At 45.4% G+C, this 12,379-nt stretch overlaps 1 protein-coding gene across 9 annotated transcripts in view; it reads left to right on the top strand.

Annotated features, from left to right (window-relative positions):
- Positions 1–12,379, top strand: part of LOC138747011 (electroneutral sodium bicarbonate exchanger 1-like) — a 243,218-nt gene that overhangs the window by 125,778 nt on the left and 105,061 nt on the right. For 8 of the 9 annotated variants that reach the window (XM_069905848.1, XM_069905847.1, XM_069905849.1 and 5 more), the window contains 3 exons: positions 581–716; positions 2,019–2,179; positions 7,112–7,300. In XM_069905848.1, coding sequence (XP_069761949.1) covers positions 581–716; positions 2,019–2,179; positions 7,112–7,300 — 486 coding nt within the window. Of the gene's footprint in view, positions 1–580; positions 717–2,018; positions 2,180–3,865; positions 3,948–7,111; positions 7,301–12,379 lie in introns of those variants that run through there. The other variant, XM_069905853.1, reaches the window with a different exon arrangement.

The raw sequence follows: 12,379 nt of genomic DNA, 5'->3' as shown, positions 1-12,379 counted from the left end.
TCAATGGAAGCTCAGAAGCCTTTTGCATCCCAAACCATAACTGCCTCAGGATTAATTTTGTAGCAATACAAAAATGGATGACATGTGCAGGTTGGCAATAAGTTGTTTGAGTGATCCTTGATTTTGTGCGTCTTGTACATTAAAGCTCTGTGCTCAAAGGTTTTTGATAGTGGCACACATCTCAATGTGAGTCCAGGTTCCGAACACAAGTTCTGAACTGGGTCTTTTATATATTTTTAAAAATTGCTCTTGTTATTCACCAGCTAGTTTATAATTGGTCTGGAATAAAAACAGTTCCACTGATAAACAAGTTTTCACTATTGGAGAAATTGGATAGAAATATGGAGAAAACAAAATGAGCATCTTGTGTTTTGAATGCACTTGAACCAGTTTCATGCCACAGAAAGAGGGTGCCACTACATCACATCAACTCCTGAGGATGAAGATCTCCAGCTCTTTAACATAATCTCAAAATCTTTGTCTAATCTTCATGGTGATTTGCATTTTTCCTTAATTGCCAAAATTGATTTTTTTTTTAATTGTCTAATTACCTGCTGCACCATGTATGGTTTTTTTTTAGACACCCCTTCCCAGCGAGTTCAGTTCATTCTGGGAACGGAAGATGATGAAGACCATGTTCCACATGAACTCTTCACTGAGCTCGATGAAATTTGCATTCGAGGGGGTGAAGATGCTGAGTGGAAGGAGACTGCCAGGTGAGTGAATTGTCTGCAATAATTATATTCTGAGAAAATATTACATGTGACAAAGGTTCAGTTCCAGGAACGATCAGCAGCAGGCTTACCTAAAGCTTTTTGCATGTAAACTTAATCAAATTATGCAATGCAGTTTTTTAATCTGTTATTATTTCCTTAAATTAACTTCTCTTCCCACAAGTTTGATTACATGAAGCTGATAAATCATCCATCTGAATGAGTGCAAATTAAAGGTTCTGGCTGTTAACGTGGCCTGTTGTGAAATAATATGTATGGGAGCAAAGAAAGCCAACCTTTATTGATTCATATTTATTGTACACAAAGTACACATGTAAACAAATAAAGAAATGTCAACAAACTGATTTTTTCCTCTCTATATTGCACAAAGTGCAGAAGTAAGATACCTTAAATGAGTTTCTGATTGAGTTTGTTGTTGGGGTGACTGATGGTGGAGGGGTAGCAGCTGTTCCTGAACCTGATGGGGCAAGTCTTGTGGCATCTATACCTCTTGATGGTAGCAGCGAGAATGGAGCATGTGCTGGGTGGTGTGGATCCTTGATGATTGTTGCTGCTCTCTGACTGCAGCATTCCCTGTAGATGTTCTCGATAGTGGGGAGGTGACTCCCTGGTCTGTGTCCACTACCTTTTGTAGGGCTTTACAATTGGGGGTATTGGTGTCCCCATACCAGACCATGATGCAGTTGGTCAGTACACTTTCCACCACACCTTTGGAGAAATTTTCCAGGGTTTCCGATGTCATAACAAGCCTCCGTAAACTCCTGAGGAAGTAGAGGCACTAACGTGCTTTCTTCATAATGCCATTTGTGCGTTGGGTCCAGGAAAGATCCTCCAAGATGATGACTCCCAAGAACTTAAATTTGCTCACCCTCTCCACCTCTGATCCTCCAATGATCACTGAATTGTACACCTCTGTTTTTCCCTTCCTGAAGTCAACACTTCAGGCTCCTTGGTTTTGGTGACATTGAGTGTGAGGTTGTTGTTGGTGCACCATTCAGCTGTTTTCCATATCCCTCCTGTATGCTGACCCATCACCCCTTTTGATACAACCCACTACAGTGGTATTGTCAGTGAACTTTTAGATGGTTTTGTCCTCATAACATTTAAAGAAAAATGTAGGAGTGAATCAATAATGTTTTCATTCATTTGACTTGTGCTTAATCTTCCTTTACCCCTCTGGTTAGTGGTTTTTACAACAGCCCTTTTAGTGGTAACATTCAGGCTCTGAATATTTTTCTAAAAGCTCAGCATTAATTTCAAACAGAAATTTTTTTGGTTTGACAGGTGGTTGAAGTTTGAGGAAGATGTTGAGGATGGTGGCGACCGTTGGAGTAAACCATATGTTGCTACATTGTCATTACACAGCTTGTTCGAGTTGCGGAGCTGCATCATAAATGGAACAATCTTGCTGGATATGCAAGCAAACAGCATTCAAGAGATTGCAAGTATGTCTAATGCAAGGACAGTGTTTTCATCAAAACAGATTTATTAAATCCTATGACTTGAAGTACAAAGTGTTTTTTTTTTTAAATTACAATTAAGGCATTTATATAATTTATAATGTCAAGATTACATGATAATTCTTCACTTGAAGTTGGGGAAATATGCCACTTGTTTGTGAAAACACCTAATTTAACTTGGGCACAATTCTAAAACCCCAATTTCTATGATTAGAAACATAGAATACAACAGCATAGAAAACCGGCCATTTGGCCCTTCTAGCCTGTGCCAAAAATATCATTCCTCTAGTCCCACTGAACTGTACCAAGTCCACAACCCTCCAGAGCTCTCCCTTCCATATATCAATCCACTTTATTTTTAAAACTTAGGAATGATCCCACTTTTACCATGTCAGGTGGCAATGTGTTCCACACTCCCACCACTCTGATTGGAAAAAGTTCCCCCATAAACCTTTCCCCTTTCACCCTAAAGCCATGTCCTCATATTTATCTCTCCTAATCTAAGTGGAAAAAGCCTATTCACATTTACTGTCTATACCTCTCATAATTTTGTCAACCTCTATCAAATCTCCCCTCATTCTTCTACACTCCAGGGAATAAAGTCCTAACCTGTTTAATCTTCCTCTATAACTCAACCCCTGAAGACCTGGCAACATCCTAGTAAATCTTCTCTGCACTCCTTCAATCTTATTGATATCTTTTCTGTAGTTTGGCGACCAGAACTGCTCACAGTACTCCAAATTTGGCTTCACTAATGTCTTGTACAACTTCACCATAACATCCCAACTCCTGTACTCAATACTTTGATTTATGAAGGCCAATATGCCAAAAGCTTTCTTCACAACCCTGTCTACCTGTGATGCCACTTTCAGGGAATTGTATGTCTGAATTCCCAGATCCCTTTGTTCCTCTGCACTCCTCAGAACCCTTCCATGTACTGTGTATGTCCTACTTTGGTTTGTCCTTCCAAAATGCAACACTTCACACCTTTCTGCATTAAATTCCATATGCCATTTTCTGGCCCATTTTTCCAGTGGGTCCAGATACCCCTGCAAGCTCTTAAGGCCTTCCTCGCTGTCCACAATGCCTCCAATCTTCATATCACCAGCAAACTTGCAGATCCAATTTACCTCTCATGGTAATTTTTAATTCAATTTCCTAATTTGAGGAGTAATGGAATTTGTATAAATTATGTGGTTTTTTTTTAATATATACTGGAGACTTTGAGTACAAGGGATGCATTCTTTCATTTCCTATTTACTTGCCTCTTGACTGTTGATTTGATTGTTGACCGATTTATGGATGAAGGTAGTGTTATATCTATCAATGTAATTTTGTGAGGTAAAATGAGGTAAGTTTGGGAAAAGTCAACTTACAAGGAAGTTGCAGTTTGAATCATCTCATTGTAAAACTTTCCATCTCTTGTAACTATGGAAACATTAACCAGTGAACATGAGTCATTTTGCAATTGGAATACAAAGATAAAAGTGACTAGAAACAAACTGTGTATATTTAATTTGAAGTAATGAAAGGAAAATGAAATAAAACTTGTTTTTATTAAGTTTTCATATTAGAACTACTTGAGGAAAAAGCAGCTTCAAAGCTTAAGATGAAGAGCTGCTGTCTGCAGTGGAAAAACATTACCAAGACTGCAAGGACAGAAGGAATGAGAGGGCAACAAACAGTGAATAACTGCTTATTTCAAAGAAAATAAATGATGGAAAGAAACGTAGAATTAGGAGTGCCAGAGAAAGTAGGTTGAAATCACCAACAAGGCCATGAAAATCAAGCAAAAAAAAAAACATTTGAATGTTCTTTCATATTAATGTGGAAAACCCAAGTTGTATCTAATATTGGGCCCCACTATTGCTTGCTCCTTTTTTCCACACTGACCCCGTGGCTGCACTTTCAATAAGCTCTATCTCATCACCGCAGTTGTTTTATGAAGTGGAGTGGGCTGAAAGCAGCAACCATTATTCTCAGGTAGCGTAAACTAAGACCATGCTCATGGAATGTTCTGCTGGTCTTTTTACAGCTTTTTCTGCTGCAAGGCTTTGGTGCCATTTTCAACTGTCTTCAGTCAGCAATGACAACATAAGGGATCTCGATATGAGTTGTAATAATATTATCACACAGTTGAATAAAAATCGCAACTGTCTTATCTCTGCTGTCTCAGTAAAGGTGGCCTCCAAAAGATGATTCTTAAATTGCAAAGTGAACTGTAGGGGGATGCTTTCCTGCTTTGAGCATAAAAAGGAATTCAAGGTAGTATGATGCCTGTGTTTAAGGAAATGTTTTAAAGTAGAATTTGCATGATTTCATGGTGTGAATGTTTTCTCCAAGCAATTCCCAAATTTTCTCACAAAATTCTGTAAATACTCCTATACTTTAAAGAAAATGTCTTATACAAACACAAGGCTGTTTTATATTCTTACTACTAAAAACACAGAAATGCTGGAGTAACTCAGCAGGTCACATCGCGTCCATAGGAGGTAAAGATACGAAACCAACATCAGGCCTGAGCCCTTCTTTAAGTTATAGACAGGATGCAGAGTCAGGGTTGGCACCAAGGGGTTTGGGGGGGCATCCGTGACCATTTACCCCCCCCCAAAAATGAGGTGCTATTTTCCCCCCCCCCCCAAATAGTCACAGCCATCTCCAGCCATCAGACTCATCCCACTCCCTCCCGCATCAGTAGCATCTAGGTTGACACATGCTAGTGACCCAACTTGCCCTCGGCCACGTCACTAGCGTGCGTCAGTGTCAGTAGCATCTAGTGATGTTTGACGCAATCAAAAAGTGCCCTCCTATCCCATATCAGAAGGATGGCCTCAACAACACCGCTAACCTTGTGCAGAGTTGAGCGGAAAGAGGTAGATGGACTTCAATCTGGCTAAGTGTGAGCTGATGGATTTTAGAAGGTCAAACCTGAAAGGTGAGTACCTTGGGGGTCCAAATCCATACATCTCTCAAGGTTGCTGCACAGGTTGATAGGATAGTTAAGAAGGCCTATGGGACGCTGGGCTTCATAAATGGAGGGATTGAATTCAAGAGAAGAGAGGTCATGTTGCAACTCTACAAATCTCTGGTGAGACCACACTTGGAATATAGTGTTCATTTCTGATCATCTCGTTACAGGAAGGATGTGAAAGCTATGGGGAGGATGTAGAGGAGATTTTCCAGGATGTTGCCTGGATTGGAAAATATGTCTTCAAATATAAGGTTAACAAAGCTAAGACTTTGGTGTGAAGAAGGATGAACGATGAATTAATAGAGGTCTACAATATTCTGATAGATATTAGAAAAAGTAGACAGCCAGCATCTTTTTCCCAGGGTGCGAGAAGCAAAAACCTGAGGACATCTGTACAAAGTGAGAGTTGTGGGTGCCTGGAATGCCTTGCATTTAAGAGAGAACAATAGAGGTTATGAGGCATATTAAGTGTTTAGTATTTTTTTTAGTAGGAATGTATAGATTAATGCAATATTGAAGGGTGAAGGACCTGTATTGCACAGTTATATTCTACGTATAAGTAAAAAGGCAGGCACCTGAATTAAAAGGCTGGGGAGAAGGGAAGAATGGGCAGGGGGAGGTGTACAGAGCAAGAGACAAATGGATGGGACATGGGGGGAAAGGTGAGAATTGACTAGGGGAGTGGGTGCCTTTTTGGCTCTGTGGAAGCAGAGCTGGGGAAAGGAGACATGGAAAAGGGAAGAGAGAGAGTTAGAGCTATAGGAAAGGAGACATGGGGAAAAATTGGGAGAGGGTGGGGACTAATGGAAACCAGAGAAGTCTTTGTTAATGCCATCTGGTTGGAAGGTGTCTACATGGAATATGAGGTATTGTCACTCCAATTTGCAGGTGGTCTCAGTCTGGCAGTGCATGAGACCATGGACAGACATGCCAGGAATGGGATGGGGAATTGAAATGTGTGGCCACTGTGAGATCGCCGCTATTGCGGCGGACAAAGTCGAGCCGCTCGATGAAGTGATTTCCCAGTTTGTGTCCAGTTTCTCTGTAGAGGAGACCACAACTGTAGCACCAGATGCAGTACATGATCCCTGCAGATTCACCAGTGAAGTTTTGTTTCACTTGGGAGGACTGTTTGGGGCCCAGAATGGTGGTGAGGCAGTTAGAGTGGGTGCAAGTGGAAGACCTCCAGCCGTCATGGGTGATTTGTGGGAAAGGAGGAGTATATGAGGGAGTCGGAGATGGAGCATTTCCTGTGGAAGGCGGAGAGTAGGTGAGATGTGTCTGGTGGTGAGATCAAGTAGAAGGTGGTGGAAATGGCAGAGGATGATGTATTGGAGGTGGAGGCTGGTGGTGTGGTAGGTGAGGACAAGGGGAATCCTAATTATCTGGGCACCCTCCAACCGGATGGCATTAACATAAATTTTGGTTTCTTCTCCACCTCTCCCAGCCCTGCTTCCACAGAGTCAAATACAACCCCTCCCCAGTCAATTTTCACCTTTCCTCTTTCCTGTATCCCATCCATATCCAATTAACACCTTTTGTCTGTTGCTCTGTATGCTTCCCCCTGTTCATTCTTCCCTTCTCCCCAGCCTTTTAATTCTGGCACATGCCTGCTATTTTTTTTTACATATTCCTTGAAGGGCTCAGGCCTGAAACATCAATTATACAGTATATCTTTACCCCCCCTATAGGTACTGCAAGATCTGCAAAGTTCCTCCAGCATTTGTGTTTAATACAATCACTGTGTCTACAGACTTTTGTGTTTCACTTGTATACTTACCAATTGAATTAGCTTCATTTTATGTAATGGAAAGTGAATTTGTAGCTACTAAATGAAATGCCAGAATGGGTAAGATTTCTGTATATAGGAGGCTAAATTGACTCTATTTGAACTACAAATGCCTTTTCTCCTTTGATCAGGCTTGTGCTTTTTTTTCTACTTTTAGATATGATCCTTGATCATCAGGAAGCATCCATGGAACTGGATGAAAGCATTCGTATGAAAGTGCGTGACGCTCTTCTGAAAAAACATCACCATCAAATTGAAAAGAAAAGAAATAATCTCATTCCAATTGTCAGGTCTTTTGCTGAGGTTGGGAAAAAGCAATCTGAACCTCATTGTATGGATAAAGCTGGTAAGGACAAGGGTTGAAGTCTAAAATAAAATTGACTTTTAGATAAACTAGGCAGAGAGCTTTTGTTTTCACATTTCCCCATAAGTGAAAGTGTTGTGCAGTTGAAAATTGTCTTGAACCAGAGTAGATTCCAAAGATCTCTGGAAAATCAACACCTAAATTTAACAGGATTTTCACTTAACCTAGCAACTTTTTGCTATCTTAAAATTCAAACTAATATCAACACTATTGCACAATTCAATGCAATGAAAGTTTTAATCTCACAATGAATTAAATAACAGCTAGTTTTTACTGATGATGATCATTCTGAAACTGCTGTTTAAAGGGCCAATATTCTTTTCAGCTGTTTTGTCTATGGATGTCAGGAGAACAAAGATTTGACTTATAAACCTTGGGATCATTCCAGTCTATTGCTTTTGATCTTGTTTTGTTGCATGTTGCTAGATTAGGGTGGTCATCCAAACTCTAGGAGACAAAAACGAGTTTTTCTTGTCCCCACAGGAGCAGACAAAGTGGACACAGGAATTTGCCTCCATTCCAAATCACAGCCATTCAGTGACTGCACTCTAATCCTCGTGGAGGCTTACCCTGATAGCTTCCTGTTTGGAACTTGTCTGTAGCCCTGGATAGTTTACCCAAGGACATTGCAGGCACTCTTGGGCACAGCCAATTCAATTTAATCCAATTTTTATTTTGTTCCTTCACTTCCTGTGCCACTAATTGTTGTAGTATCTGCTTTTTCAGTCGCAACAGTGCCCAACACAGGGTTGGTGCCAAGGGGGGCATTTGTAGACATTGCCCCCCCCCTCAATATGGTCGCGGCCATTGCTCACTGTCAGACCTGCCCTCCCTCTTGCTGAGCAAGTTTTCGAGCGTTGCACCGTCTCCCCCCCCCCCCCAACATGCTAATGCCGCCCACTAACATTTGTTCTGGTGCCAATGCTGGCCCAACGTCCAGAATAATGCAGCTTAGAACTAAGTGGAATTGCAGTTTCTAAATTAAATGCCAGAAAGTGCAAGATTTTTGTAGCAAGTCAAAGAATGCTAAAAGCAATCAAGTCAGTTTCAGTGTAGGAAACTTGACTATCCTGTTCTATGAACCTTGTAATTGAAAGTCTTGATCTTTGTGCATCTTTCATAAATAGTTAAGTAAATGTCTGATTTACTTGACTGGTCAGCTTAACCTGTTGATCACAATAACCTGTTGGTAATAATGGATCTATAATGTGCATTTCCTCCGGTTTCCTTGTTGAGAGTGATCTATCAATGTGCAAACACATTGATAAACCAAGCGCTTTGTAATTGTTTGTTCCACTGCTTTTTCCCTAATTGTCATCGGTACCATTCTGTCCAAACAAGACCATTAGAAAACACAGATAATGCCCCTGACAGGCAATTGGGTCTTTCCTATTGCAAACGATAAGTTGCTATGATTGATCACAAATTTATCTGAATGATTGTGTCCACCAAAATGGAATTTTTTTTATCCTGCTGTGTCAGTAAAGTTCAAAATTGTGAAACTTTTGAGCTCTATCATTCTGTTGTACTCTTTTTTTAATTTAAAAAAAATATTTTATTTTTGTTTTTTTTCATAAATATACATATTTTTTTTAAAATGGAGAGAGATTTTCTTTACAAACCTGCCCCCCCTCTACCCCCCCCCCCCAACAACTTTCACAATATAAATCCACACACCATCAGGGCTCAAATTTATGTTGACCATCAAAAATTCTATATGGGGATGTCACTTGGATTTATACTAGAGCAGCATTTATTATGATCCTTTATTATTGTATTTACTATTACAATTGAGCCCCTATATGACCCAAATATTGGCTGCCATATCTTAATAAATAGGTCATATTTGTTCTTTAAGTTGTATGTGACTTTTTCCATAGATATACAACTATTCATAGTTGGATTTTCAATTAATTGCCATACATTTATTTGCCACTGCTAAGGTTAAGAAATGAAATTTGGAATTTAGTTAGTTTATTACTTATTTCAATGAAGTTTCCCAAAAGATAAAGCTCCGGGTCACCCGTGGAGGCCACCCATGTTATCCTTGTTAATATTTCAGTAATATCCTGCCAGTAAGGACTCATGTTCACACACAACCACATCGCATGTAAGAACATTCCTATTTCTATCCCACACATAAAACACATCTCCAATATTTCAGATTTTAATTTATGCAACTTCTGTGTTGTGAGATATAATAAAACGCTGTTTACATCCGGAACCGCACGGATGGTAGTCTCTTCAATCTGAGGCGCCTGCAAGCTCACACCAAGTCACAAGAGCAACTCGTCCGTGAACTACTCTTTGCAGACGATGCTGCTTTAGTTGCCCATTCAGAGCCAGCTCTTCAGCGCTTGACATCCTGTTTTGCGGAAACTGCCAAAATGTTTGGCCTGGAAGTCGGCCTGAAGATAACTGAGGTCCTCCATCAGCTAGCTCCCCACCATGACTGCCAGCCCCCCCACATCTCCATCAGGCACTCAAAACGGTCAACCAGTTTACCTATCTCGGCTGCACCATTTCATCGGATGCAAGGATCGACAATGAGATAGACAACAGACTCGCCTAGGCAAATAGCGCCTTTGGAAGACTACACAAAAGAGTCTGGAAAAACAATCAACTGAAAAACCTCAAAGATTAGCGAATACAGAGCCATTGTCATACCCACACTCCTGTTCGGCTCCGAATCATGGGTCCTCTACCGGCATCACCTACGGCTCCTAGAATGCTTCCACCAGCGTTGTCTCCGCTCCATCCTCAACATTCATTGGAGCGACTCCATCTCTAACATCGAAGTACTCTAGATGGCAGAGGCCGACAGCATCGAATCCATGCTGCTGAAGATCCAACTGCGCTGGGTAGGTCATGTCTCCAGAATGGAGGACCATCGCCTTCCCAAGATCGTGTTATATGGCGAGCTCTCCACTGGCCACCGAGACAGAGGTGCGCCAAAGAAGAGGTGCGCCAAAGAAGAGGTGCGCCAAAGAAGAGGTGCGCCAAAGAAGAGGTGCGCCAAAGAAGAGGTGCGCCAAAGAAGAGGTGCGCCAAAGAAGAGGGGCGCCAAAGAAGAGGGGCGCCAAAGAAGAGGGGCGCCAAAGAAGAGGGGCGCCAAAGAAGAGGGGCGCCAAAGAAGAGGGGCGCCAAAGAAGAGGGGCGCCAAAGAAGAGGGGCGCCAAAGAAGAGGGGCGCCAAAGAAGAGGGGCGCCAAAGAAGAGGGGCGCCAAAGAAGAGGGGCGCCAAAGAAGAGGGGCGCCAAAGAAGAGGGGCGCCAAAGCAGAGGGGCGCCAAAGCAGAGGGGCGCCAAAGCAGAGGGGCGCCAAAGCAGAGGGGCGCCAAAGCAGAGGGGCGCCAAAGCAGAGGGGCGCCAAAGCAGAGGGGCGCCAAAGCAGAGGGGCGCCAAAGCAGAGGGGCGCCAAAGCAGAGGGGCGCCAAAGCAGAGGGGCGCCAAAGCAGAGGGGCGCCAAAGCAGAGGGGCGCCAAAGCAGAGGGGCGCCAAAGCAGAGGGGCGCCAAAGCAGAGGGGCGCCAAAGCAGAGGGGCGCCAAAGCAGAGGGGCGCCAAAGCAGAGGGGCGCCAAAGCAGAGGGGCGCCAAAGCAGAGGGGCGCCAAAGCAGAGGGGCGCCAAAGCAGAGGGGCGCCAAAGCAGAGGGGCGCCAAAGCAGAGGGGCGCCAAAGCAGAGGGGCGCCAAAGCAGAGGGGCGCCAAAGCAGAGGGGCGCCAAAGCAGAGGGGCGCCAAAGCAGAGGGGCGCCAAAGCAGAGGGGCGCCAAAGCAGAGGGGCGCCAAAGCAGAGGGGCGCCAAAGCAGAGGGGCGCCAAAGCAGAGGGGCGCCAAAGCAGAGGGGCGCCAAAGCAGAGGGGCGCCAAAGCAGAGGGGCGCCAAAGCAGAGGGGCGCCAAAGCAGAGGGGCGCCAAAGCAGAGGGGCGCCAAAGCAGAGGGGCGCCAAAGCAGAGGGGCGCCAAAGCAGAGGGGCGCCAAAGCAGAGGGGCGCCAAAGCAGAGGGGCGCCAAAGCAGAGGGGCGCCAAAGCAGAGGGGCGCCAAAGCAGAGGGGCGCCAAAGCAGAGGGGCGCCAAAGCAGAGGGGCGCCAAAGCAGAGGGGCGCCAAAGCAGAGGGGCGCCAAAGCAGAGGGGCGCCAAAGCAGAGGGGCGCCAAAGCAGAGGGGCGCCAAAGCAGAGGGGCGCCAAAGCAGAGGGGCGCCAAAGCAGAGGGGCGCCAAAGCAGAGGGGCGCCAAAGCAGAGGGGCGCCAAAGCAGAGGGGCGCCAAAGCAGAGGGGCGCCAAAGCAGAGGGGCGCCAAAGCAGAGGGGCGCCAAAGCAGAGGGGCGCCAAAGCAGAGGGGCGCCAAAGCAGAGGGGCGCCAAAGCAGAGGGGCGCCAAAGCAGAGGGGCGCCAAAGCAGAGGGGCGCCAAAGCAGAGGGGCGCCAAAGCAGAGGGGCGCCAAAGCAGAGGGGCGCCAAAGCAGAGGGGCGCCAAAGCAGAGGGGCGCCAAAGCAGAGGGGCGCCAAAGCAGAGGGGCGCCAAAGCAGAGGGGCGCCAAAGCAGAGGGGCGCCAAAGCAGAGGGGCGCCAAAGCAGAGGGGCGCCAAAGCAGAGGGGCGCCAAAGCAGAGGGGCGCCAAAGCAGAGGGGCGCCAAAGCAGAGGGGCGCCAAAGCAGAGGGGCGCCAAAGCAGAGGGGCGCCAAAGCAGAGGGGCGCCAAAGCAGAGGGGCGCCAAAGCAGAGGGGCGCCAAAGCAGAGGGGCGCCAAAGCAGAGGGGCGCCAAAGCAGAGGGGCGCCAAAGCAGAGGGGCGCCAAAGCAGAGGGGCGCCAAAGCAGAGGGGCGCCAAAGCAGAGGGGCGCCAAAGCAGAGGGGCGCCAAAGCAGAGGGGCGCCAAAGCAGAGGGGCGCCAAAGCAGAGGGGCGCCAAAGCAGAGGGGCGCCAAAGCAGAGGGGCGCCAAAGCAGAGGGGCGCCAAAGCAGAGGGGCGCCAAAGCAGAGGGGCGCCAAAGCAGAGGGGCGCCAAAGCAGAGGGGCGCCAAAGCAGAGGGGCGCCAAAGCAGAGGGGCGCCAAAGCAGAGGGG

This window comes from Narcine bancroftii, chromosome 12 (genome assembly GCF_036971445.1).
Source record: "Narcine bancroftii isolate sNarBan1 chromosome 12, sNarBan1.hap1, whole genome shotgun sequence".
Classification (NCBI taxonomy): domain Eukaryota; kingdom Metazoa; phylum Chordata; class Chondrichthyes; order Torpediniformes; family Narcinidae; genus Narcine; species Narcine bancroftii.
Note: the sequence above shows the minus strand (reverse complement) of the source record. Positions and strands in the feature narration are given on the sequence as shown.